This window comes from Scyliorhinus torazame, chromosome 13 (genome assembly GCF_047496885.1).
Source record: "Scyliorhinus torazame isolate Kashiwa2021f chromosome 13, sScyTor2.1, whole genome shotgun sequence".
In the NCBI taxonomy this organism is placed as follows: domain Eukaryota; kingdom Metazoa; phylum Chordata; class Chondrichthyes; order Carcharhiniformes; family Scyliorhinidae; genus Scyliorhinus; species Scyliorhinus torazame.
The window spans coordinates 194,729,343-194,755,693 of NC_092719.1; the positions used below are offsets into that span (position 1 = coordinate 194,729,343).

At 47.7% G+C, this 26,351-nt stretch overlaps 1 protein-coding gene across 50 annotated transcripts in view; it reads right to left on the minus strand.

The window, feature by feature from the left end:
* Positions 1 to 26,351, minus strand: part of LOC140388478 (inter-alpha-trypsin inhibitor heavy chain H3-like) — a 195,763-nt gene that overhangs the window by 89,746 nt on the left and 79,666 nt on the right. For 43 of the 50 annotated variants that reach the window (XM_072472741.1, XM_072472740.1, XM_072472738.1 and 40 more), the window contains 4 exons: positions 26,106 to 26,266; positions 16,316 to 16,357; positions 8,585 to 8,638; positions 458 to 556 (listed from right to left, as the gene is read on the minus strand). In XM_072472741.1, the coding sequence (XP_072328842.1) occupies positions 458 to 556; positions 8,585 to 8,638; positions 16,316 to 16,357; positions 26,106 to 26,266 (356 nt within the window). The remainder of the gene's footprint in view (positions 1 to 457; positions 557 to 8,584; positions 8,639 to 16,315; positions 16,358 to 26,105; positions 26,267 to 26,351) is intronic. The other 7 variants (XM_072472745.1, XM_072472744.1, XM_072472743.1 and 4 more) reach the window with 1 other exon arrangement.

Here is a 26,351-nt window from a genome sequence, read left to right on the forward strand (position 1 = left end):
TAACAAGTCAGAAAGGAGTGAGGACCTTGAGATGGGTAACTGGGTCCTGTGTAAATACTGCTGTTATGCTGAATAAACGTCTTTCTTATGAACTCTTCGATCTTCCCTTTGCCATTTACTTACTGACCCCGCTTACTGACACCAATTTATGCCTGCATGATATCAACCTGAGAAGGGCGGAGCATCGTGGAAGGATGAAGCATGTGGTATCCGACCTGCTGATGACATTCAAATCCTTGCAAATTATGGATTTGTATGGACTCGCTGGCATGATGAGAAAACCTCACTCACACCACTAACAGGGGACTGGAATGTCGTATCGGAATCGATATCGTATTGGAATCGAAATCGCGATTGTTGGATTGTCATGTTTTCTCCGCCCGATCATGATTCTAGCTGCCGACATTAAGAGGCTGAGAATTCAACCCAAGATGAAGGTTTATTTCAAAAAACTTACGGAAAGCCATTCCTGGAGAACTTACAAAACCGCCAACACCTGGAGGAGCGAGAGGACTTAAACGACTATGAAAATGTTGTTGTGCTGAGTGAACTGGGCCTGAAAAGTAAATGAAAACATGCACTTATTTCTCTCACTTTTAAAGGGACCTGTGTCCACCATGTATCCACAGAATTTTGTTGCAACCAAATTTAATAATACTTTTGAAGAATGATTTGATTTGCAAATGTGTTTATCATGTTCTGAATTTAGCTATTAACTGTGTAGTTTCCCATGGGCTGGAAAATCCAACTGATAACTTAGTTTGATCAACTTGTTTCGTCAATTTTGTGATCATTATTGGTTGAAGGGCATCCCACTTCAGAAATGTCACATCTTCGGTTGCAGCACAGTGGGGCAGTGGGTTAGCCCTGCTGCCTCACGGCGCCGAGGTCCCAGGTTCAATCCCGGCTCTGGGTCACTGTCCGTGTGGAATTTGCACGTTCTCCCCGTGTTTGCGTGGGTTTTGCCCCACACCCCAAAGATGTGCAGGCTAGGTGGATTGGCCACGCTAAATTGCCCCTTAATTGGAAAAAATGAATTGGATATTCTAAATTAAAGAAGAACAGAAATATCACTTCTTTAAGAGTTACATCAATGTGGGATGAGAGAAAGAACACTCGTGATTTGTAACTTAATGGCAAAGTGGATCTTTAAACCAATCAAGCATCTGTAGTGTGATTTTGCAGGTCCGTTAGCCGTGGGTGTAAATCCCCTAATTGCAGCAGAATATCGTCAGAGGCCAAAAATGGGGGGCGGGATTCTGTGATCCTGAGCCTAAGTGTTGACGCCGTCGGAAACGCTGTCGCGTTTCTCGACGGCGTCAACACGGCCTCAGGATCAGCAATGGGGGCCAGCACGGCACTGGAGCAGTTCGTGCTGCTCCAGCTTCTGATCCTGGCGTGAACTGAGCACCGTGGGGTCTGCACATGCACAGTGGCAACGGCGCCAACGCGCGCATACGCAGTGGCTTCCTTCAACGCGCCGGCCCCGACGCATCATGGCACAGGGCTACAGGGGCCAGCGCGGAAGAAAGGAGGCTGTCAGAGAGGCCGGCCCGCCGACTGGTGGACCCCGATTGCGGGCCAGGCCACATTCCGGAGCCCCCCCCCTCCCCCTCCCGGGGTCGGACCCCCTCCCCCCCACGCCGAGTTCCCGTCGGCTGAGGGCAGATGTGGATGGCACCAGCGGGACTCAACGTTTTTATGATGGCCGCTCGGCCCATCCCGGGCCAAGAATCGGCGGGCCGGCCGCGTAGAGCGGCCTCCGACCGGCGCTGCGCCAACCACGCCGGCGCCAATGGCAGTGATTCTCCGCTTCAGCCTTCTTCTTCCTAGGTAGGAGCCATCCGACGTGGAGCACCCTCCGTACATGGCGCTCGGGCCTGCCGCCTCGACCTCTTCGAAGCTCCGCCCCCGCTGCTCCGACCTGCCGGGCCCGGTGCCTCAGCCTCCGCCGCCCGACACCCGCGCGGGGTTCTTCACTGGCTTTTAAGCCGGCCCCGCTGGCTGCTCGTGGCGGCCCCAAAGGCCGACGATAGTCGGGGAGTGCATTGGGTCTCGGGATTTCCCCGAAATCGCCGCGAATCGCGGCCACCGGCGGGAGCTCTTTTTTTTGCGGCCACCCTGCTCGCCCACCCCACCGGATGTCCACGCTCCACGCTATGTTAATGTGAGGTTGGAGACGGGCCGTGCCCAACACTCCCCCATGGAGGTTGGACGTGGCCCTCCTGGCCGATAAGGCATTCTGCGAGGAACTCTCACAGGCCATAGACGAGTTTTTTACTAATAACCAGAATGGGGAGGTCTCACCCTCCATGTTCTGGGAGGTGCTGAAGGCTGTGATCAGGGGTGAAATTATAGCTCACAAAGCACGGAAACACAGGGAAGAGAGGGTGGCTAGGCAACAGCTAGTTGTCTCCATTCTGGAGGTAGACCGGCGATACTCTGAGGCCCCGACTTAGAGCTCCTGGTGGAGAGGAAAAAGCTACAAATGGACTTTGACCTGCTTTCCAAGAGGAAAGCAAACACCAACTCCGCCAGGCACGGGGACCCTGTATGAGCACAGAGACAAGGCTTGCCACCTGCTGGCTCACCAGCTACGAAAGCAGGCAGCCACGAGGGAAATAGCCCAGATTAGGGATAGCAAAGGCAAATTAGTAGCAGAGCCGGAAAAGGTCAACAAGTCATTTGAGACCTTCTACCAGGGGCTGTACACCTCAGATCCCCCAGCAGGGTACTCGGTATGAAGCAATTCCTAGATGGACTGGACATGCCAGTCGTGGGGGAGGACAGGAAACGGGTCCTGGAAGCACCGCCAGAACTGGGAAAGGTCATGGAGAGTATTAGCTCCATGCAGGTGGGGACGGCACCAGGACCAGACGGGTTCCCGGTGGACTTCTACAAAAGATTCGCGACAGCACTGGCCCCGCACTGCGGGGGATGTTCATAGACTCGCTGGAGAGGGGCACACTCTCCCCTATGTTAACACAAGCCTCAATCTCGCTGATACTGAAAAAAGACAAAGACCAAACAGAATGTGGTCTCTACAGACCCATCCTGCTGCTAAACGCAGATGCAAAAATACTGGCCAAGATCCTAGCCAAAAGGCTGGAGGACTGTGTACCAGAGGTAGTAGCAAAACCAGGCTGGTTTTGTCATGGGTAGACAGCTAACATCGAACATCAAGTGCCTGTTGAACGTCATCCTGATCCCAACCGGTGAGAGAACACCTGAAGTGATCGTCTCCCTGGATGCTGAAAAGGCCTTCGATAGAGTCGAATGGATGTACCTGATAGAGGTACAGAAGTGGTTTGCGCTTGGATCAGGATTCACCGCCTGGGTGAGACACTTATACAACGCTCCTTCAGCGAGCGTACAGCCAAATACCACGAGCTCTAACAGCTGCATAGAGGCACAAGGCAGGGATGCCCATTATCCCTGCTGCTGTTTGCCCAAGCGGTCGAACCACTAGTGATCGCGCTGAGGACAGCAAAGAATTGGACATGTATCCGGAGAGGAGACAGAGAGGACAGGGTCTCACTCTATGCCAATGACCTGCTCCTCTACATCTCAGACCCGCGAAGCAGCATGGAAGGAATCATGGCACTCTTGAAAGAGTTTGGAGCCTTCTCGGGCTACAAACTTAACCTGAGTGAGATCTTCCTGGTGAACCCTCAAGGAGGAGGGGCAAAGCTGGAGGGGCTGCCGTTTAAACAGGCCCACCACAAGTGGGATCAGACCAGCCTGACAGAGGAAGTGAAAAAGGACCTGCAGAGATGGAACACACTCCCACTCTCCCTGGCAGGGAGGGTGCAAACGATCAAAATGAACGTACTGCCCAGGTTCTTCTTCCTGTTTAGATCCATCCCGATCTACATTCCCAAGGCCTTTTTCAATTCACTGGACAAACTGGTTATGGCATTTGTTTGGGACAGGAAGAATGCAAGGATCCCAAAGAGAGTACTGCAGAGAACGAGATCCAGGGTGGCCTAGCCTCCCAAACCTACAATATTACCACTGGGCAGCGACTACAGAGAGGGTAAAGAGGTGGATAAAGGAACCAGAGGCCGAGTGGGTGCTTATGGAGGAGGGCTCCTGCAGAGGGATCTCCCTCCAGGCCCTAGCCACGGAGGCACTCCCATCTTCACCTAATAAATATTCAACGAGCCCAGTGGTGGTAGCAACACTCCGGTCGTGGAACCAACTGCAGCAGTATTTCGGGCTAACTGAAATGCCCAACAAAGCCCCCATCAGAAACAACCACAGGTTCACGCTGGTGACTATGGACACCACCTTCAAAAAGTGGAGACAGGTCGGGGGACGCTGACAGTTAGGGACTTTTACACCAACAACAGGTTAACAATGCTTGAAGAACTGAAAGAAAGATTCCAGCTGACAGGGGCAATGAACTCAGGTACCTACAAATCAAACATTTCCTACAAAGGGAAACAAGGATGTACCCGTAACCACCATGACAGTCACTGTTAGAGGACCTGCTGGATGCAGACATCTTAGGGAAAGGGAACTGTGGTGACATGATGGGCGGCTGCTAAGGGGGGCCAGCACCCAACTGGACGAGATGAGGGAGAAGTGGGAGGAGGACTTGGGGAGGATTCTGGAGTGACTGCACAGGGTCAACTCCGCTTCCACATGCGCAAGGCTAAGCCTAATGCAGTTAAAAGTGGTACACAGAGCCCACTTAATTAGAACCTGAAAGAGCACGTTCTTCCCAGAGGTGGAGGATAGATGCGAACGGTGCCAAAGCGGCCCGGCCAACCACGCCCACATGTTCTGGTCTTGCCCCAGACTTGCTGGGTTCTGGACAGCTCTCTTCGAGGCAATGTCCAAGCTGGTGGGGATGAGAGTGGAGTCATGCCCGAGAGTTGCAGTCTTCGGGATATCAGATCGGCCACATTTCTTCATGGGGAGGAGGGCCAGTTAAAATCTTCACCTTGTAAATAAGGTGAAGTTTTTGGCAGAGTGCTGTATTAGGGATCTCTTAGACACTGCTCTCCCTATGTGCTTGAATACATGATCGTGACCTGTACTTGAATTTCCTGTGATTAGTTCACAGAAGTCCACTACAACACCACCATGCCAACACATTCAGTATCCTTCAATAATTATCCCACTTTGCCCAAATATTCACTTATATAGTGGCTTACCACATCTCTCAGAAATGGGGAGGTGGTGGCACAATGGCATTGTCACTGGTCTAGCAATCCAGAGACCCAAGGTAATGCTTTGGAGACCCGGGTCTCAACTCAATAGAATCTGGAATTAAAATCTAACAATGACCATTGTCGATTGTTGTGAAAAAGCTAACGGATTCACTAATGTTCTTCAAGAAGGAAACCTGCCATCCTTACCTGGCCTACATGTGACTCCAGTGGCACAGAAATGTGATTCACTCTTACATGCCCTAGACCACTCAGTTGTATTCAATCGCTACAAAAAGAAGGAAACTGGATGGACCACCCAGCATTGACCTCGGCAATGGAAACAACTATGGCAAACCCAGCCGTGTTAACCCTGCGTAATCCTGCTTACTAGGGCTTCTGTCAAAATTGGGAGAACAGTCCCATAGATTAGTCAAGCAACAGCCAGATATAGTCATACTCATGGAGTTATACCTTACAGCTAATGTCTCAGACACCACCATCGCCATTCCTGGGTATGTCCTGTCCCACTGGCAGGACAGACCCAGCAGACGTGGCGGCACAGTGCTATACTGTTGGGAGGGAGTTGGTCTGGGAGTCCTGAACATTGATTCTGGACCCCATGAAATCTCATGGCACCAGGTCAAATATCCTATTGATGACCATGTACTGTCCTCCCTCATCTGATGAATGCCATTTGGAGGAAGCTTTGATGGTAACAAGGACGCAGAATGTACACTGGGTGGTGGACTTCAACATCCATCGCCAAGAGTGACTTGATAGTACCACCACAGACTGAGATGGCCAGGTCCTAAAGAACATAGCTGCTAGACTGGGACTGTGGCAGGTGGCAAGGGAACCAACAAGAACCAATCTTCCTGCTGAAGATGCATCTGTCCATGACAGTTTCAGTAGGGGTGACCACCGTACAGTCCTTGTGGAGATGAAATCCCGCTTTCATATTGAGGATACCCTCCATCTGTTGTGTGTCACCAACACCGTGCTTAATGGGATAGACTTCGAACACATCTAGAAACTCAAGCAACCATCGCCCATTTACTGTACAGCATTTACCCGACAATGTGGAAAATTGTGCAGATATATCCTGTACGTAAGAAATAGGATAAATCTCACCTGGCTAATTACCTTCCCATCAATAACTCTCGATCATCAGTAAATTGATGAAAGGGGTCATTAACAGTGATATTAAATGGCTCTAACTCAGCATTAACTTGCTCATGGCACTCAGTTTGGGTTCCATCAGGGCCACTCAGCTGCTGACCTCATTACAACCTTGGTTCAAACATGGACAAAAGAGCTCAACTTCAGAGGTGAGGTGAGAGTGACTGCCCTTAACATCAAAAAGAACAAAAGAACAAAGAACAAAGAAAGGTACAGCATAGGAACAGGCCCTACGGCCCTCCAAGCCCGTGCCGACCATGCTGCCCATGGGCAGTCACTCTCACCTCACCTCTGAAGTTGAGCTCTTTTGTCCATGTTTGAACCAAGGTTGTAATGAGGTCAGCAGCTGAGTGGCCCTGATGGAACCCAAACTGAGTGCCATGAGCAAGTTAATGCTGAGTTAGAGCCATTTAATATCACTGTTAATGACCCCTTTCATCAATTTACTGATGATCGAGAGTTATTGATGGGAAGGTAATTAGCCAGGTGAGATTTATCCTATTTCTTACGTACAGGATATATCTGCACAATTTTCCACATTGTCGGGTAAACTAAACTAAAATCTTCTACACTTTCTGGGTCTGTATCCCTCTATTCCCATCCTATTCATGTATTTGTCCAGATGCCCCTTAAATGTCACTATCGTCCCTGCTTCCACCACCTCCTCTGGCAGCGAGTTCCAGGCACCCACTACCCTCTGTGTAAAATACCTGCCTCGTACATCTCCTCTAAACTTTGCCCCTCGCACCTTAAACCTATGCCCCCTAGTAATTGACCCCTCTACCCTGGGGAAAAGCCTCTGACTATCCACTCTGTCTATGCCCCTCATAATTTTGTAAACCTCTATCAGGTCGCCCCTCAACCTCCGTCGTTCCAGTGAGACCAAACCGAGTTTATTCAACCAATGCAAAGTAAGCATTTGACTGAGTATGGTTTCAAGGACCCTCGCAAAACTGAAGCCAATGGGAAGCAGGGGGGGAACTCTCCACTGGTTGGAATCATACCTAGCATAAAGTAAGTTGTTCTGGTGGTTGAAGGTCAATCATCTCAGCTCCAGGGCATCACTTCTGGAGTTCATTAGGATAGTTTCCTAGTACCAATCCTTCTTCAGTTGCTTCATCAATAGCCTTACTTCCATCATAAGGTCAGAAGTGGGGACGTTTGCGGATGACTGCGCAATATTCATTACCATTCGCAACTCCTCAGATACTGAAGCAGTCAATATTCAAATGCAGCAAGACCTGGACAAATTCAGGCTTGGGCTGACAAGTGGCAAGTAACATTTGTGCCACACAAGTGCCAGGCAATGACCATCTCCAACAAGCGAGCACCTAACCATCGGCCATTTACATTCAATGGCATTGCCATCACTGAATCCCCACAATCAACATCCTGGGGGTTCTCATTAACCAGAAACTGAACTGGACTAATCATATAAATACTGTGACTACCAGAGCAGGTCAAAGGTTAGGAATCCTGCAAGAGTAACTAGCCTCCTGATTCCCCAAAGCCTGTCCACTTATAAGGCACAAATCAGGAGTGTAATTGAATACTCTCCATTTGCTTGAAGGAGTACAGCTTCAACAACACTCAAGCAACCTGACACCATCTAAGACAAAGCAACGCACTTGATTGCTATCCTGCCCAAAAACATTCAATCCCTCCACCACTGATGCACAGTAGCAGCAGTGTGTAATATCTATGAAATGGATGAAATGAAAATCGCTTATTGTCAGAAATAGGCTTCAAATGAAGTTACTGTGAAACGCCCCTAGTCGCCACATTCCGGCGCCTGTTCGGGGAGGCTGGTACGGGAATTGAATCGCGCTGCTGGCCTGCCTTGGTCTGCTTTCAAAGCCAGCGATTTAGCCCTGTGCTAAACCAAGAAGCACTGCAGGAACTCACCAAGGTAAATTAGGCAAAATTTCCCATACCCACGACCACTACCACCTAGAAGGTCAAGAGCAGCACACACACGGAAATAACACCACCTGGAGGCTCCCCTCCAAGTCACTCATTATCACTGTCACTGGGCCAAAATCCTGAAATTCGCTCCCTAACAGCACTGTGGGTGTTCCTACACCTGAGGGACTGCAGCGGTCCATGAGGCAGCTCATTACCACCTTCTGAATGGAACGAACATTGGGCAATAAATGCTGGCCTAGCCAGCGATGCCCACATCCCGGAAATGAATTAAAAAATGAAACGCTTCAAAATAAGATTAAGATTGCATTAAAAAACCTTACGTGCTAAAGTTTGCAAGCGAGTGGAAAGTACTTTTGTTTTTCTTGAAGAATGTTCTGAAAAAGAAGTGAAAGCATGCATCTATTTATATCATTATTCAAAGTCTGTATCGGAGCAAAGAGAAGGTCCCGGGAAAAGCGCGCGAAAGCAGAGGGCGGAAATTCATCTTTATTTCTGACACAAACCAAAGGTAACTTAGACTAATGTGCGCTGGGTCAACATTTCATTCGCTTCAGCACATGGGTGTGGAAGCCACTTCGTGACCCCCCCCCGGATCCAGTGCCACCACTGGCTGGGCACGGCTGCCCCAGCAGCAGTCCCAGTTTCACCCCGGCCCAGCGGCAGTCCCGGTTTCTCCGCGGCCCAGCGGCAGTCCCCGTTTCATCGCGGCCCAGTGCCTGCCTGGGGTTCCTCTCGGCCAAACATGTGCGGCTCAGGGGGATCGGCCCCCTTAAATTGTCCCTTCGCGTCCAAAGGTTCGGCGGGGTTGCGGGGGTGGGGATCCCAGTCCGGTTGGTGCAGACTCGTTGGGCTGAATGGCCTCCTTCTGCACTGTAGGGATTCTATGGATCACTGCACTGGTTGTCCAGACTCTCCCAGTGGCAGTGTCGGAGGAGACAGCTCCCCGTGGTTCACTCTTGTTACTGCTCCCATGATCCTTGTCAATAATGGTGGCCGCATTACCCCAGAGGTCGGCATCTCTGAGGGGCAAAGACCAAAAGGAAGCTTCAAAGCAGGGACAGCAATAAATCACCATCCATTCGGAAAGAAAGAAATATAATCCCAGCTTTGGCCAAGCATCATTGGACTCAAAACGTTAGCTATTTTCTCTTCCCTACAGATGCTGCCAGGCCTGCTGAGATTTTCCAGCATTTTCTCTTTGGAATATAATCCGTAGGGTGGGATGCATGGTGGAGAGGGGGGATGGATAGTGGGGAGGGAGAGCGGGATTGGGGTGAGGTGAGGAGGAGGGAATGGGGGTAATTGGATTGGATAATTGGGAGAGCGTTAAGGGGAGAGGGGTAATTGGGAAGGGGAAAAGTGGAAGGGTAATTAAGAGGGGCTGGGGAGTGATAGTGAATGGGGAAGTGTAATTTGCAGGGGGGATGGGTAATTTAGACAGGGAATGGGGAGAGGTAATTGGAAGCCGAGAGGGCAATGGACAGTTGTAATTGTGAGGAGTTAAGAGGGAATGGTAATGGCGAGGAGAATACGGAGGAATGACAGGGAAGGGTAATGGGGAAGGGTTAAGGAAATGGGAGGGTGCAGAGATCTATCATGCGGTTCAAGTGCAGTCTCGCATACACTTTAAAACTCGGTAGAAATTTGAGTTACACTTCTCGGTTGCGGTGTAAGAATCTTTTATTGCCTCTACTGATTACAATTGAGAGAAACTTAGATCTATTCTCAATAAAGCCTTGCCAGCAAAAGACTTAAAGAGAAGTAATTTATAAAACAATTTAACTTTTAAAAAATACAGAAATGATTTCTTGCTTAAGGAAAAGACAGCTTGCGCAGACTTCAAGAATTTAGAAAGAAAATATGAAAATAAGGATTGCGAATAATCAGGGAAAGTATATTTTGATCCGGATAGAAAATGGCTGCCCGGACTCTCATGTTTAAGGAGAATGTTATCAGTATGGAGCCATCTGTCCCTACCTCCTATGTAAAATACGGAGACATGGGATTCAGGGTGATTTAGCAGTTTGGATCAGAAATTGGCTAGCTGGAAGAAGACAAAGGGTGGTGGTTGATGGGAAATGTTCAGACTGGAGTCCAGTTACTAGTGGTGTACCACAAGGATCTGTTTTGGGGCCACTGCTGTTTGTCATTTTTATAAATGGCCTGGAGGAGGGCGTAGACGGATGGGTGAGTAAATTTGCAGATGACACTAGAGACAGTGGAGTTGTGGACAGTGCGGACGGATGTTACAAGTTACAGAGGGACATAGATAAGCTGCAGCGCTGGGCTGAGAGGTGGCAAATGGAGTTTAATGCAGAAAAGTGTGAGGTGATTCATTTTGGAAGGAATAACAGGAAGACAGAGTACTGGCTAATGGTAAGATTCTTGGCAGTGTGGATGAGCAGAGAAATCTCGGTGTCCATGTACATAGATCCCTGAAAGTTGCCACACAGGTTGAGAGAGTTGTTAAGAAGGCGTACGGTGTGTTAGCTTTTATTGGTGGAGGGATTGAGTTTCGGAGCCATGAGGTCATGTTGCAGCTGTACAAAACTCTGGTGTACAGCTGCAACCACATTGTACAGGCCGCATTTGGAGTATTGCGTGCAATTCTGGTCGCCGCATTATAGGAAGGATGTGGAAGCATTGGAAAGGGTGCAGAGGAGATTTACCAGAATGCTGCCTGGTATGGAGGGACGATCTTATGAGGAAAGGCTGAGGGACTTGAGGCTGTTTTCGTTAGAGAGAAGACGGTTAAGAGGTGATTTAATTGAGGCATACAAGATGATCAGAGGATTGGATAGGGTGGACAGCGAAAGCCTTCTTCCTCGGATGGTGATGTCTAGCACGAGGGGACATAGCTTTAAATTGAGGGGAGATAGATAGAAGACAGATGTCAGAGGTAGTTTCTTTACTCAGAGAGTAGTTAGGGCGTGGAATGCCCTGCCTGCAACAGTAGTGGACTCGCCAACACTAAGGGCATTGAAATGGTCATTGGATAGACATATGGACGATAAGGAAATAGTGTAGATGGGCTTTAGAGTGGTTTCACAGGTCGGCGCAACATCGAGGGCCGAAGGGCCTGTACTGCGCTGTGATAGTCTATGTTCTATGTATCTACAGAGGGTTGTTGAAACCAAATTTAGCAACATTTCTAAAGAAATATGTGATTTATAAACCTATTAGTGGATTCAAAATTTAATTATTAGCTTTGTCTAGTTCAGTGGGTAAAATAGTTTGAGCAATTTAATTAATCTGTTTTGTGTTACTCTTGTTTCAAGGGCTTCACATGTCACACCTTCAAATTGTTACATCTGCCTGGGACAAAAAAAGATAACGTTGATTGACAACTTAAAGACGTGGATAATTATACAAATCAGGCATCTGAATGATCAAATGCAAATTAACTAAAATGGATCATTTGACAAGTGACAAATGGCAAAAATGAATAATCAGCTGAATTCTTAAGGAACCATTTCCTCCCCATGTTATTATCCATAGCCAGCAAGTACCAGATAATGGACAGATCCAACTGCACAATTATCTTGGTTACATCTGGCTGAGGAAATGGCTGAGGAACTGAACAGTTTTTTTTGGGTCGGTCTTCACAGTGGAAGACACAAATAACATGCCAGTGACTGATAGAAATGAGGCTATGACAGGTGAGGACCTTGAGATGATTGTTATCACTAAGGAGGTAGTGATGGGCAAGCTAATGGGGCTAAAGGTAGACATGGCTCCTGGCCCTGATGGAATGCATCCCAGAGTGCTAAAAGAGATGGCTAGGGAAATTGCAAATGCACGAGTGATAATTGACCAAAATTCACTAGACTCTGGCGTGGTCCGGCAGATTGGAAATGAGCAAACGTGACACCACTGTTTAAAAAAGGAGGTAGGCAGAAAGCGGGTAATTATAGGCCAGTGAGCATAACTTCGGTAGCAGGGAAGATTCTGGAATCTATCATCAAGGAAGAAATAGCGGGGCATCTGGATGGAAATTGTCCCATTGGGCAGACGCAGCATGGGTTCATAAAGGGCAGGTTGTGCCTAACTAATTTAGTGGAATTTTTTGAGGACATTACCAGAGCGGTAGATAACGGGGAGCCAATGGATGTGGTATATCTGGATTTCCAGAAAGCCTTTGACAAGGTGCCACACAAAAGGTTGCTGCATAAGATAAAGATGCATGGCATTAAGGGTAAAGTAGTAGCATGGATCGAGGATTGGTTAATTAATAGAAAGCAAAGAGTGGGGATTAATGGGTGTTTCTCTGGTTGGCAATCAGGAGCTAGTGGTGTCCCTCGGGGATCAGTGTTGGGCCCACAATTGTTCACAATTTACATAGATGATTTGGAGTTTGGGACCAAGGACAATGTGCCCAAGTTTGCAGACGACACTAAGATGAGTGGTAAAGCAAAACATGCAGAGGATACCGGAAGTCTGCAGAGGGATTTGGATAGGTTAAGTGAATGGGCTAGGGTCTGGTAGATGGAATACAATGTTGACAAATGTGAGGTTATCCATTTTGGTAGGAATAACAGCAAAAGGGAGTATTATTTAAATGATAAAATATTAAAACATGCTGCTGTGCAAAGAGACCTGGGTGTGCTAGTGCATGAGTCGCAAAAAGTTGGTTTACAGGTGCAACAGGTGATTAAGAAGGCAAATGGAATTTTGGCCTTCATTGCTAGAGGGATGGAGTTTAAGACTGGGGAGGTTATGTTGCAATTGTATAAGGTGTTAGTGAGGCCACACCTGGAGTATTGTGTTCAGTTTTGGTCTCCTTACCAGAGAAAGAACATACTGGCACTGGAGGGTGTGCAGAGGAGATTCACTAGGTTAATCCCAGAGCTGAATGGTTTGGATTACGAGGAGAAGTTGAGTAGACTGGGACTGCACTCGTTGGAATTTAGAAGGATGAGGGGGGATCTTATAGAAACATATAAAATTATGAAGGGAATAGATAGGATAGATGCGGGCAGGTTGTTTCCACTGGCGGGTGAAAGCAGAACTAGGGGTATAGCCTCAAAATAAGGGGAAGTAGGTTTAGGACTGAGTTTGTGAATCTATGGAATTCCTTGCCCAGTGAAGCAGTTGAGGCTCCTTCATCAAATGTTTTTAAGATAAAGATAGATAGTTTTTTTGAAGAATAAAGGGATTAAGGGTTATGGTGTTCGGGCTGGAAAGTGGAGCTGAGTCCACAAAAGATCAGCCATGATCTCATTGAATGGCGGAGCAGGCTCGAGGGGCCATATGGCCTACTCCTGTTCCTACTTCTTATGTTCTTATGTTCTTATACTAATTTCTCTGCACTGTATACAGTTAACAATTCAAGTTATAACAAAAGGGATACAATAAAGTTACTTAATTCTTTAGAAAAATAACTACTCTTACACAAACTTGTCTCCAAATACGTTCTTCCATGCATTCACCAACACTATGATGCACTGTTCATGTCTTCAAGATGAAACTCTTTCTCAATACCTTACCATTTCCACCTGGGTAAACTTATTCTTCATATTCCCTATGTTGCAAGCTACCCACACATAAAACTCCTTCAGTCATGTAATCAATTCCAATTTCAATTCCAATGAACCATCACACACCAGAATTTCTGTGTCTGTGCAAATGATGCACATCTCCTGCTGGAATCCCACTTTCTGCTACCATCGACATTTTCATTCTCATGTCATTGGTATACCTTCTTCCTCTGCCATTCGGGCTTTGACAACTGTTCTTTGACAGCATTGATAAATAAGGTTTTACTGCCTTGAAATTATGGCTTCCTTCACAAATTTGTATTTCACAAAATATCTGTTCCATTTGTACAGCAGCTCCCCACATCTCTCACTTCACAGCTACTGGTTGTGTTTGCTGCTTGCTCCTGCTGGTGGCTACTAATGCCTGGAGACTGCTGTTGCTGTTTATTTCCCTTTCTGTAGCCGGAAAGAAGGACAATTTATTTGAAGATACCTGGCCTCTGGAACACTGGGCTCAGGGGATTGTATGAGTCCAGAAGGTAATCAGGTTTGAAGCAGGAAGACGCTGCGGGACCTGATACGTGACATTGATCTGAATGAGCCACCTGATGACACCGTAAAAGAAATGCTTTCGCAGATTGCAGTTGCTTTTGTTGCTGGTGTGGTGGGTGCTACATGTAACTGGCATGTCACCATGGGTTAAACACACTGGAAGTCAAGGATGTTCAACTGCACCTTGAGAGCCAGTGGAATATGTGGATGCCAGGATTTGGTTCCAGTGAGATTGAGCCGTGTGGAAGGGCCTGCACAGCTGCGATCGCTGGACAGGGAATAGCACTGATAGGTGGAACAAGTAACACATCGTACAACAAAGTTCTGGACATGGTAACACACTCTCGGCTTTCCTCTGTTTCTGTTGCGGAACCTACAAGAGGTGAACCCGTGTGTTTTTTTAAATGAAAATGAGCTGCTTTGGCTTTGTACTGGTACTGATGGAACATCGATATTCCTTGTTGTTTAATGGTTAGTGTGATATGTGGAATGTTACGTAGCTGGTTTTTAAAATTTGTTACTGTTCATCATTTAATAAACAAAAATATTCTCAGAAATATCTCAGGTGGAACACGTAACACATTAATGGACAAATTGTTTCTACGACAAAGTTCTGGACATGATAACACATTCTCAGCTTACCCTCTGTTTCTGTTGAGGAATCTACAAGGGGTAATTCCATGTGTTTGTTTTTTTAATGAAAATGAGCTGCTTTGGCTTTGTACTGGTACCAATGGAACAGTGATGTTCCTTGTTGTTTAATGGTTAGTGTGATATGTGCAATGTTACGTAGCTGATTTTTAAAATTTGTTCACCGTTTAATAAACAACAATATTCTCAGAAATATCTCAAAGATTAAACATGGATCTTTGCCATTTTTTTGACTAACTGTCAACTCAAATGGGAAAAGCAGAGTCTCGCTATATTTGTTTACACTTCATTAAAAAAAAAATCAAGGAGGCCGGTCCCACGATGTCACGCTGGCGGGGCAGGCTCTGGATGAACATGAAAGGTCAGGGAGCCCGTTTGAAGGTGTCACGATGAAAAAAGATAAAAATAGAATAAAGGAACCTCCAACCACAGAAACCCGGACTCCACCATGGAACGGAATACCCCCCCCCCCCCCCCCCCCCCACAACAATGGAATCGCACCTCCCACAGACACAGACCCTACCTCTCCCCACAGACACAGAACCATCAGGATCTCCCCCATGGAACCCCTTCTGGCACTGCCCCTGTAACTGCCAGGAGGCAGTGCCTGGACATGGCCAGGAAACTGCCTGGGCATGACCTTCTCTCCCTGGGGCAGTACTCACCTGCGTGCCCTTGGCAGGTTCTGTTCACCAGGTGTACGTCATGGGGGATCTGTTGCAAATCACATTGGCGTTTCCTTATGCTGACATGAATGTACAGTTCAACATAGAATCATAGAATAGGATTTACAGTGCAGAAGGAGGCCAATCGGCCCATCGAGTCTGCATCGGCCCTTGGAAAGAGCACCCTACTTTAAGCCCAGGCTTCCACCATATCCCCGTAACCCAGTAACCCGACTTAACCTTTTGGACACAAAGGGCAATTTAGCATGGCCAATCCACCTAATCTGCACATCTTTGGACTGTGGGAGGAAACCAGAGCACCTGGAGGAAACCCATGCAGACACGGGAGAAAGTGCAAACGCCACACAGACAGTCATCCGAGGCTGGAATTGAACCTGGGACCCTGGAGCTGTGAGGCAGCAGTGCTAACCACTGTGCCACCATGCCGCCAACATAAATCAGGCATAAATCCCTGATCTGCCTATTCAAACAAATGTAAACAGCGATCCCGACGTTTAAAGCTTGGATCTCCGTTACGTCATTGGCTGGGGGGGTACAATTGTGCAGGGAACTCCCCCCCCCCCCCCCCCCCTCACGTAAAAGCTATTTTGGGAGTCCTGCTCAATTCTGCACCCTCTCTGACATTCCTACCCCTAGAAAACCGGAAATGGAAAATCTCCCCCAAGAATATTTTCAAAACACTTACTTGACTGATGTCCGAAGGAAGTTTGAAATTCCTGCAAGGGTTCTGAAAAAGAAACAAAGGCATATATTTATTTATGTAATTATTTTTTTAAATTGTGCCTAACAGGTAGCTATAGCTATAGCATATTGTTAGCTTGTTGTTGCTTTCTCTTTTTTTCTGTAGATACTTGAAAATGCCTCCAATAGAATTTTTTATCGAAAAGAGATTATTTGAAAGTTTGACTCTTTGCAGTGTGATGACCTCGAACACAGATATATCATAAAACTGACCAAGTTTAGTAAACTTTCATAGAATCATAGAATTTACAATCATAGAATTTACAGTGCAGAAGGAGGCCATTCAGCCCATCAAGTCAGCACCGGCCCTTGGAAAGAGCACCCCACTTAAGCCCCACACCATCCCCTTTGTCCCCATGACCCAATCTAACCTTTTTGGACACTAAGTGCGATTTAGAGTGGCCAATCCACCTAACCGGCACATCTTTGGATTGTGGGAGGAAACCGGAGCACCCGGAGGAAACCCACGCACACACGGGGAGGATGTGCAGACTCCGCACAGACAGTGACCCAAGCCAAGAATCGAACCTGGGACCCTGGAGCTGCAAAGCAACTGTGCTAACCACTATGCCACCGTGCTGCCCTTTCTGAAGTGTTATGTTAAATGGAAACATTTTTATTGCAATCTAAATGTAATTCTTAACTAAAAAGGTCAATGGGTTGGAAATAGTGGCTGGAATTTTACAGTCCTTCTCGCTGGCAGGATCTTCTTGTCCTGCCAACATCAAACACCCATCATGGGTGGTGTGTGGGGTGCATAGAAGGGGATACCCGATTGACAGCTATGGGATCAGAGGATCCCACCGCGGGCTATGGCGGGCTGCCTCCACCACTGTGAAACACGACGGGGGCTCATGGTAATCCCACCCAATCACCCGAGCTATTTGATTGGTCAGTTTTATGAAATATCTTTGATCGAGGCCATCACACCTCAATGGTGTCAAACTTTCAAAGAATCTCTTTAAACATATATTTTTATTAGCGGCATTTTCAAGTATCTGCAGAAAAAAAGAGAAAACAACACCATCAATAATCATCAAACAGTAACCACATCCTAACCACCCCTATCTCTTTGTCCTAGCCCAGATCCACAGTCCCCACTGATGTTTTACCACTCCTTAAAGAACCGACTCATCCTTGACAGCACAGACGAACCAACACGGTTGCGAATGGTACAACTCAGTTTTATTACTAACATATATTTACAGTGGTAAACCAGTTACTGAGGTTCGATCATAACCCTTGAATCTGTGGATCTGTTCCTAACGCTATCTTGGAGTGGCACTCAGCACATGGTGGATGTCTGAGTGGCTTGCAGTGAGCTCTGTGCCCTGAGCTGTCTCCTGCTCGAATGGGCGGGATGTGTCGTGTTCCCTGTTTTGTAATATGTATGCTCTTGCCTGTGATTGACAGTGGTGTTGTGTGTGTGTTGATTGGTCCGTTGATCTGTCCATCAGTATGTATGTATGTTTGCACCATGATGTTTATCTGAATATCATGACATCCCCCCTTTTGTACAACAACATGTGCCCATGTGGTTATAAATAGAGATGTGTACTGAGTGCAGCTGAATGTGTGTGTTTGCAATATCTACAGCATGTACATGGGGCTAAGCTATATATAAGGGGCGATGTCGGGTGCGACATAGCAATGAGGTTGTACCATAAACAAAGGACGGGGAAATGTTGAACGACAAAGCGAACTCCTGTAACGACAAGGAAGAACAGAAACATATTAACACAGTGGTATTATGAGTTCAATGTACAAACAGGCTCATAAGTCCAGTCTAGTAGGTGGGTGACGAATTCGGGTTGACCGTTAGGGTGGCACACCATTCATCACCCGGATTGACAGTGTTCACTTGCAACGGCTGGTGGGTCCTGGCTGGAGACATCCGGTTCCCATCAATGACCGCAACACGGAAGGCGTCCCGGTCGTCTGTGTCACTGGTCTGGGCACGACTCGTAGTAAGGAGGCTGAATGGTCCGCACGTCCCTGTGAGGTTGTCGGAATTGGGGAACATTGGCAGGTTGAGCTGCTCGACAGCAGGCAGCGTAGTGGCCCACCTTGTCACAGCGGAGGCATTGTCGGTTTTTTGCCGGACATTGCCGCTTTAAATGTGCGGCTCCGCAGTTGCCGCACGTCGGGACGTCATGGCGTTCGTTGCGCCGCCGCGCATGCGCAGTTCGGTCTTGCGTCGAGCGCGCCTGCGCATCACGTCCCTCTGTGTCGGCGTCTTTTTTGGCGCGCACAAACGCGGGAGGCCTCGAAAAGCACGCGAAATGGCCGCCCTCGTCCGGGCCGCGGGCCGGGAGGAACTCGATCGCCTGGACCTGTTCGGCCTCGTAGGACGCCTGCCTCGCCGATCCGGTCGCGTAGGACCCCTGCCGCGCTGATTCGGCCGCCTGAAATTGGGAGTAGCGGCTGGTCGCGTTTTCATGCAGGACACAGGCTTCGATTGCGGAGGCTAGGGTGAGGCCTTTAATTTTTAGGAGCTGCTGGCGTGGGGTGCCTGAGGTGACCCCAAAAACAATCTGGTCCCGAATGATTGAATCGGAGGTGGTGTCGTAACCACAGGACTGCGTGAGGATACGGAGGTGTGTAAGGAAGGACTGAAAGGGCACATCCTTACCCTGCAGGCGCTGCTGGAAGAGATACCTCTCGAAACTCTCGTTGACCTCGACGCTGAAATGCTGGTCAAGTTTGAGAAGGACCGTCTTGTACTTGGTCTTGTCCTCATCTTCCGCGAACACCAGGGAGTTGTAGACATGGATGGCGTGTTGACCTGCCGTGGAGAGGAGGATGGCGATTTTTCTGGTGTCCGAAGCGCTCTCCTTTTCGTTGGCTTCCAGGAAGAGCTGGAAGCGCTGTTTGAACAGCTTCCAATTGACGCCGAGGTTTCCAGTGACTTGTAGCGGCTGCGGCGTGCTGACGGTGTCCATGGCGCAGGATGGCAGATTCCTGACGATTCGTAGGTAGGTCCCACAGTTACCGGGTTCCAATTCTGGTACTATGATGTGTTGGGTGATCTGCTACACAGACGAACCAACACGGTTGCGAATGGTACAACTCAGTTTTATTACTAACATATATTTACAGTGGTAAACTGGTTACTGAGGTTCGATCATAACCCTTGAATCTGTGGACCTGTTCCTAACGCTATCTTGGAGTGGCACTCAGCACATGGTGAATGTCTGAGTGACTTGCTGAGAGCTCTGTGCCCTGAGCTGTCTCCTGATCGAATGGGCGGGATGTGTTGTGTTCCCTGTTTTGTAGTGTGTATGCTCTTGCCTGTGATTGGCTGTGGTGTTGTGTGTGTGTTGATTGGTCCGTTGATCTGTCCATCAGTATGTATGTATGTTTGCACCATGATGTTTACCTGAATATCATGACAACCTGCACACCACTTTGAACTGAATGAGATTCCCCTTTGGCAGCTGGTACTCCACCTACAACTCCCCTAACTAAGCTAACATCCCCCCTATGAACAGGTTCCTGAAGCTGTCTATTCCCATCCGCTCCCACACCCTAAACGTAGAGTCTAATTAGGTCGGGAAACTATGATTGTCACAAATCGGCGCCCACGGTGACATGCTTTCCATCTTGAAATTCTGTCGAGATTGGTTTCACACCCTCAACGCTGATACCATTACAGGGCTTGTGAAGTACTTAGCCGGCGAGAACGGAAGAGGCGCCAGCAACAATGCCCTCAAACTCGATCCTCAGCACGAGGCTTCTCCCATCCATCCCCACACTGACCTCTCCTCCACTGTCCACTTTGCAACGTCCGCAGGCCAGTAATAATTCAGCAGACTTTGTAACGCTAACCCCTTCTCCACCCATCTCCCTCCAGGAACACCCTCCTGGTCCGAGGTACCTTATCTGCCCATAAGAACTCTGAAATCATTTTATTGACCCTACTGAAAAAAGACTTGGGCACGAAGATCAGGAGGTTCTGGAAGACGAACGGAAATTTCAGCAGCACCATCATCTTTACCGTCTGAACCCTTCCAGCTAACAATAATGGCAAAACGTCCCACTTTTAAAATCTTCCTTCATCCCCTCCACTAAATTTGCCTGATTTAACTTGTGCAGCTCAGCCCAACCATGTTCCACTTCTATTCCCAAGTATCGAAAGCTCGCTCCTACCAGCCGGAACGCAGTGTCTAAGCCTGTCCCCTGCCCCCTTTCATTGATCGGAAATATCTCACTCCTCCCCATGTTGAGCTTATACCCCGAAAACAAACTAAACTCACCCAGTATCCCCATAATCCTGTCAAAGCTCTCCATGGGTTTGAAATATACAGCAGGAGATCGGCTGCGTGCAAGGAGACTCGATGCTCCGCCTCCCCACCCCCATGATACTCCTTCACACCGCCGCCGCCCCCCCCCCCCCCCCCCCCCCCCCACACCCCTGAGGCTCTAAGTGCCATTGCCAACAGCTCAATCGCTGAAGGGGAGAGCAACAGGGAGAGCAGAACTCCTGCCTCGTCCCCCGGTGCAACCCAAATTACCCTGAACTAATATTATTAGCACGGAAACTTGTCTTGGGGGCCGTGTACTCAGTTTCCCTGTCTTGTCCCAACACTAGCCAACTACCCACCCTGCCGCCTTTATTGCCACAGTCCCTTGTTGTTCAGCTTAGCCTTCCTCGAGCACTGATCTCTGTTTTCCTATTAACACATTCTGCTATCCTACCTTTGCCACGATTAACACTCTTCAGTCCCTAATGGCACCATTAACAGCCCCTTTGTCTCATGTTCATGGCCATGGGCTACAGGAAGATATCAATGAACTGGTCAGGTGGGCAGAAAAGTGGTAAATGGAAATCAACCTGGAGACGTATGAGGTGGTGAATTGTGGAGGTCAAAGAACAAAGAACAAAGAACAAAGAAATGTACAGCACAGGAACAGGCCCTTCGGCCCTCCAAGCCCGTGCCGACCATACTGCCCGACTAAACTACAATCTTCTACACTTCCTGGGTCCGTATCCTTCTATTCCCATCCTATTCATATATTTGTCAAGATGCCCCTTAAATGTCCCTATCGTCCCTGCTTCCACTACCTCCTCCGGTAGTGAGTTCCAGGCACCCACTACCCTCTGCGTAAAAAACTTGCCTCGTACATCTACTCTAAACCTTGCCCCTCTCACCTTAAACCTATGCCCCCTAGTAATTGACCCCTCTACCCTGGGGAAAAGCCTCTGACTATCCACTCTGTCTATGCCCCTCATAATTTTGTATACCTCTATCAGGTCGCCCCTCAACCTCCTTCGTTCCAGTGAGAACAAACCGAGTTTATTCAATCGCTCCTCATAGCTTATGCCCTCCAGACCAGGCAACATTCTGGTAAATCTCTTCTGCACCCTCTCTAAAGCCTCCACATCCTTCTGGTAGTGTGGCGACCAGAATTGAACACTATACTCCAAGTGTGGCCTAACTAAGGTTCTATACAGCTGCAACATGACTTGCCAATTCTTATACTCAATGCCCCGGCCAATGAAGGCAAGCATGCCGTATGCCTTCTTGACTACCTTCTCCACCTGTGTTGCCCCTTTCAATGACCTGTGGACCTGTACTCCTAGATCTCTTTGACTTTCAATACTCTTGAGGGTTCTACCATTCACTGTATATTCCCTACCTGCATTAGCCCTTCCAAAATGCATTACCTCACATTTGTCCGGATTAAACTCCATCTGCCATCTCTCCACCCAAGTCTCCAGACAATCTAAATCCTGCTGTATCCTCAGACAGTCCTCATCGCTATCTGCAATTCCACCAACCTTTGTGTCGTCTGCAAACTTACTAATCAGACCAGTTACATTTTCCTCCAAATCATTTATATATACTACAAAGAGCAAAGGTCCCAGCACTGATCCCTGTGGAACACCACTGGTCACAGCCCTCCAATTAGAAAAGCATCCCTCCATTGCTACCCTCTGCCTTCTATGGCCTAGCCAGTTCTGTATCCACCTTGCCAGTTCACCCCTGATCCCGTGTGACTTCACCTTTTGTACAAGTCTACCATGAGGGACCTTGTCAAAGGCCTTACTGAAGTCCATATAGACAACATCTACTGCCCTACCTGCATCAATCATCTTAGTGACCTCCTCGAAAAACTCTATCAAGTTAGTGAGACACGACCTCCCCTTCACAAAACCGTGCTGCCTCTCACTAATACGTCCATTTGCTTCCAAATGGGAGTAGATCCTGTCTCGAAGAATTCTCTCCAGTAATTTCCCTACCACTGAAGTAAGGCTCACCGGCCTGTAGTTCCCGGGATTATCCTTGCTACCCTTCTTAAACAGAGGAACAACATTGGCTATTCTCCAGTCCTCCGGGACATCCCCTGAAGACAGCGAGGATCCAAATATTTCTGTCAAGGCCTCAGCAATTTCCTCTCCAGCCTCCTTCAGTATTCTGGGGTAGATCCCATCAGGCCCTGGGGACTTATCTACCTTAATATTTTTTAAGACACCCAACACCTCATCTTTTTGGATCACAATGTGACCCAGGCTATCTACACCCCCTTCTCCAGACTCAACATCTACCAATTCCTTCTCTTTGGTGAATACTGATGCAAAGTATTCATTTAGTACCTCGCCCATTTCCTCTGGCTCCACACATAGATTCCCTTGCCTATCCTTCAGTGGGCCAACCCTTTCCCTGGCTACCCTCTTGCTTTTTATGTACGTGTAAAAAGCCTTGGGATTTTCCTTAACCCTATTTGCCAATGACTTTTCATGACCCCTTCTAGCCCTCCTGACTCCTTGCTTAAGTTCCTTCCTACTTTCCTTATATGCCACACAGGCTTTGTCTGTTCCCAGCCTTTTAGCCCTGACAAATGCCTCCTTTTTCTTTTTGACGAGGCCTACAATATCACTCGTCATCCAAGGTCAAAAAAGACAAAGGAATACCCAATAAATGGGAGGATACAAAGAGTTGTGTGGGAAGTGAGGGACCTTCAAGTGCATTCCACAGATCCCCGAAGGTAGCAGAACAGGTATAGAAAGCACATGGAATATTTTCCTTAAAAGAGCAGGGAGGTTATGCTGGAACTATATAAAACATTAGTTGGCCACAACTTGTGTATTGTGTGCAGTTCTGGTCACCTCACTACAGAAAGGATCTGGTTGCATTAGAGAGGGTACAGAGGAGATTTACAAAGATGTTGCCAGGACTGGAAAATTGCAGCTATGAGGACAATTTGGACAGGCTGGGGTTGTTCTCTTTGGAACAGAGGAGACTGAGGGGAGATGTGATTGAATTCATGTAACCTCCAGATCCACAAACCTACAAACCAAGACCTGGATGATTCTACCAATGCTCTCTGGACTCCATAGCCAATTTAGATGGGTGGACAGGTTAAAGTGGCCATTTTATCAGAGGATCGATTTCTATTTAAAGGGTCCGTGATACGTTTCAGAAAAGCTCAGCAGCGCTTCAGCTTTGAAGGCTGCAGCACCAAGGAAATGGAGAGGAGATTTTGGAAGACTGATCACCCCAACCCCAGGCCTCTCTTTCCTACCTTGAGACCCAACAGAAGGAGCTGAAAGGCTGCTGCAAGCTGAGTTACCTCAAAGATGGAAAGAGGAGGACACCCCTCTCCAACCAAGCAAGGCGGATGAAGTGGCTGAGAAAGTCAGCAGCTGGAGTGTAGCCCCTCTAGCCTGAAGACAGTGAACCGAGGATCCAGGTCTTCAATAGGATATGAGTGTCATAACACTTTCAGGTGCCAGACCCCACACTGTGACTTGCCCAACAATCTCCTGTGCAGTGCTCCTCTGGTCAATGCACTTTGTAGCTTCACTCTATCCTCTTCCTGCAAGCACCTCACATCCCCACCTGAGCAGCCAACACTCACCCTCAGCTCATTATCCTCTTCCAGTGATGTCTTCCATTGACCCTCACCTGCACAGAAGCCATTACTAGCACTCTGCTTTCTTTCCTCGCTGGAGAAGAGAGAACATAAGTTGACAAGAGGCAGAGACAAAGGGTGTGGGGAGACTTCAGGGGTGTGGAAGGGTGACCGACCAGTGACAGGACATTGCTGGCTATTGGCAATGCATGACTACCAGGTCCATTCAGAAGGAGGTCTTAGAATAGAATTCCTGCAGTGAAGGAGAAGACCATTTGACCCATTGGGTCTGCACTGACTCTCTGAAAGACGACCCTCCCTAGGCCCACTCCCTATCCCCATAAGTCCACCTAACCTGCACCTCTTTGGACATTAAGGGGCAATGTAGCATGGCTAATCCACATCTTTGTATGTGGGAGGAAACTGGAGCACTCAAAGGAAACCCACACATAGAAGGGGAGAAAGTGTGAACTCCACAGTCACCCAAGGCCGGAATTGAATCCAGGTCCTTGGTGCTGTGAGGCAGTAGTGCTAACCACTGTGCCACCATGTGCCATGAAGATGCAGATGTCACTAGTGACTTGCCGTGAGTGTCTGAGCCTCCTCAGATATATCAAGGGAGCCTATCCTCTGCCTGTAAGCACTAATTTGGGAGTGCCTCCTCCTTCTAGCAGAATCTCAGTGTCAATCTCCGATGCCTGTGCAGGGGCATGTGGCTGAGGAGAAAGTGTCTGTTGTTCTTCTTGCGGTTCCTCCTGCTGAAGCAGTTGGTGATGGTGAGCCACTTGGCAGAAGTGGAGGGAGGTCATAAACTGCACCTATGCTACTCTGAAGGCTGGCAGGAGAGAAGTGCAACTGAAAGTGGGTGAAGTGTTGGACAAGTGAAGTACCTTCCAAGCAGTTAATAGCACTCTCTGAGAGAACAACAGCCTCTCACCTGGCTGTGGCTGGAACTCTTCATAATGAAAGCCATCAGACCTAGTCAGATACACTGAGGAAGGACAATCGCCTTCACCAACCTGCCATGGCACAAACACAGCATAGAACCCGTGTGCTGTTAAGGACAAGGGAATCCATGTGCGTGTTTGTTCCTAATTGCCTTTTTTAGTAGTTGAATTGGCTTCCCACCTGGGGTTTCCTGCTGCACTCCCAATCCCTGAAATGTAGGAAGAAGGTAGGATCCCATCAGTAAACCTACCTGATGTCATTTTCTGCAATTTTCTCACTTCCCCCCCCCCCCCCCCCCAACCCCTGAATCTCTCTCTACCATCTTGGAAAAATTCCAGCCACTGTCAGAGCTGATACGTTTCTTCCCATTCTTTGTTCCATGAGCAACAGCACAGGCTATCAACATTATAAATTCATAAGATATAGGAGCAGAATTGGACCATTTGGCCCATCGGTCTGCTCGACCATTCAATCATGGCAGATCTCATCCTGGCCCTAATCCCACCATCCTGCCCGTTCTCCATAACCCTTCAACCCATTACTCACTATTGCCAAATAATACAACTGTGTGCTTCATAGTCCAGTTTCTTTCATGATAAAATAGTGCATCTACTTCTCAGAACCAATTTAATGGAAGATCTTCTTTCTAATTGCAATAAAAGTTAAATCTTTTTGATGCCTTCGATAGTTATATGAAATATATTGATCTGATCAGAATGTTATTTACTTGTAACATTTAAAATGTTGAACGTTTTGAAGATGAGCTTTGTTTTAGACCAATATGGGACTATAGAGATCTTTAATTGAGAAATAAAATCTACTTATGAACAAAAGTGTAGCTTTTTAAATCAACCCTTCACACAATGTGCTAACTGATATACTATTACAAAATCAAGGTTTAATAAAGGGTACTTTTATTCAAGCATTACCATCATCATCTGACGGTTTGTCAGCCACAAAGGTGTCATTCTCATTTTCCTCTGGTTTTGTGACGACCATTGATGTTAAAGGTGTTACAAAGCTGTACTTGAGTGAGAGTTCCAGGATTCGATCCGTTACGTTTTTCTTTTCATTTGTCTCTGCAGAAATCCTGAGTATAACAATTGGTAGCGATTAATTTTGTAACACATTTGTCATTCAATGCAGTAAACACTTGTGCTGCCATTGAAACAAAT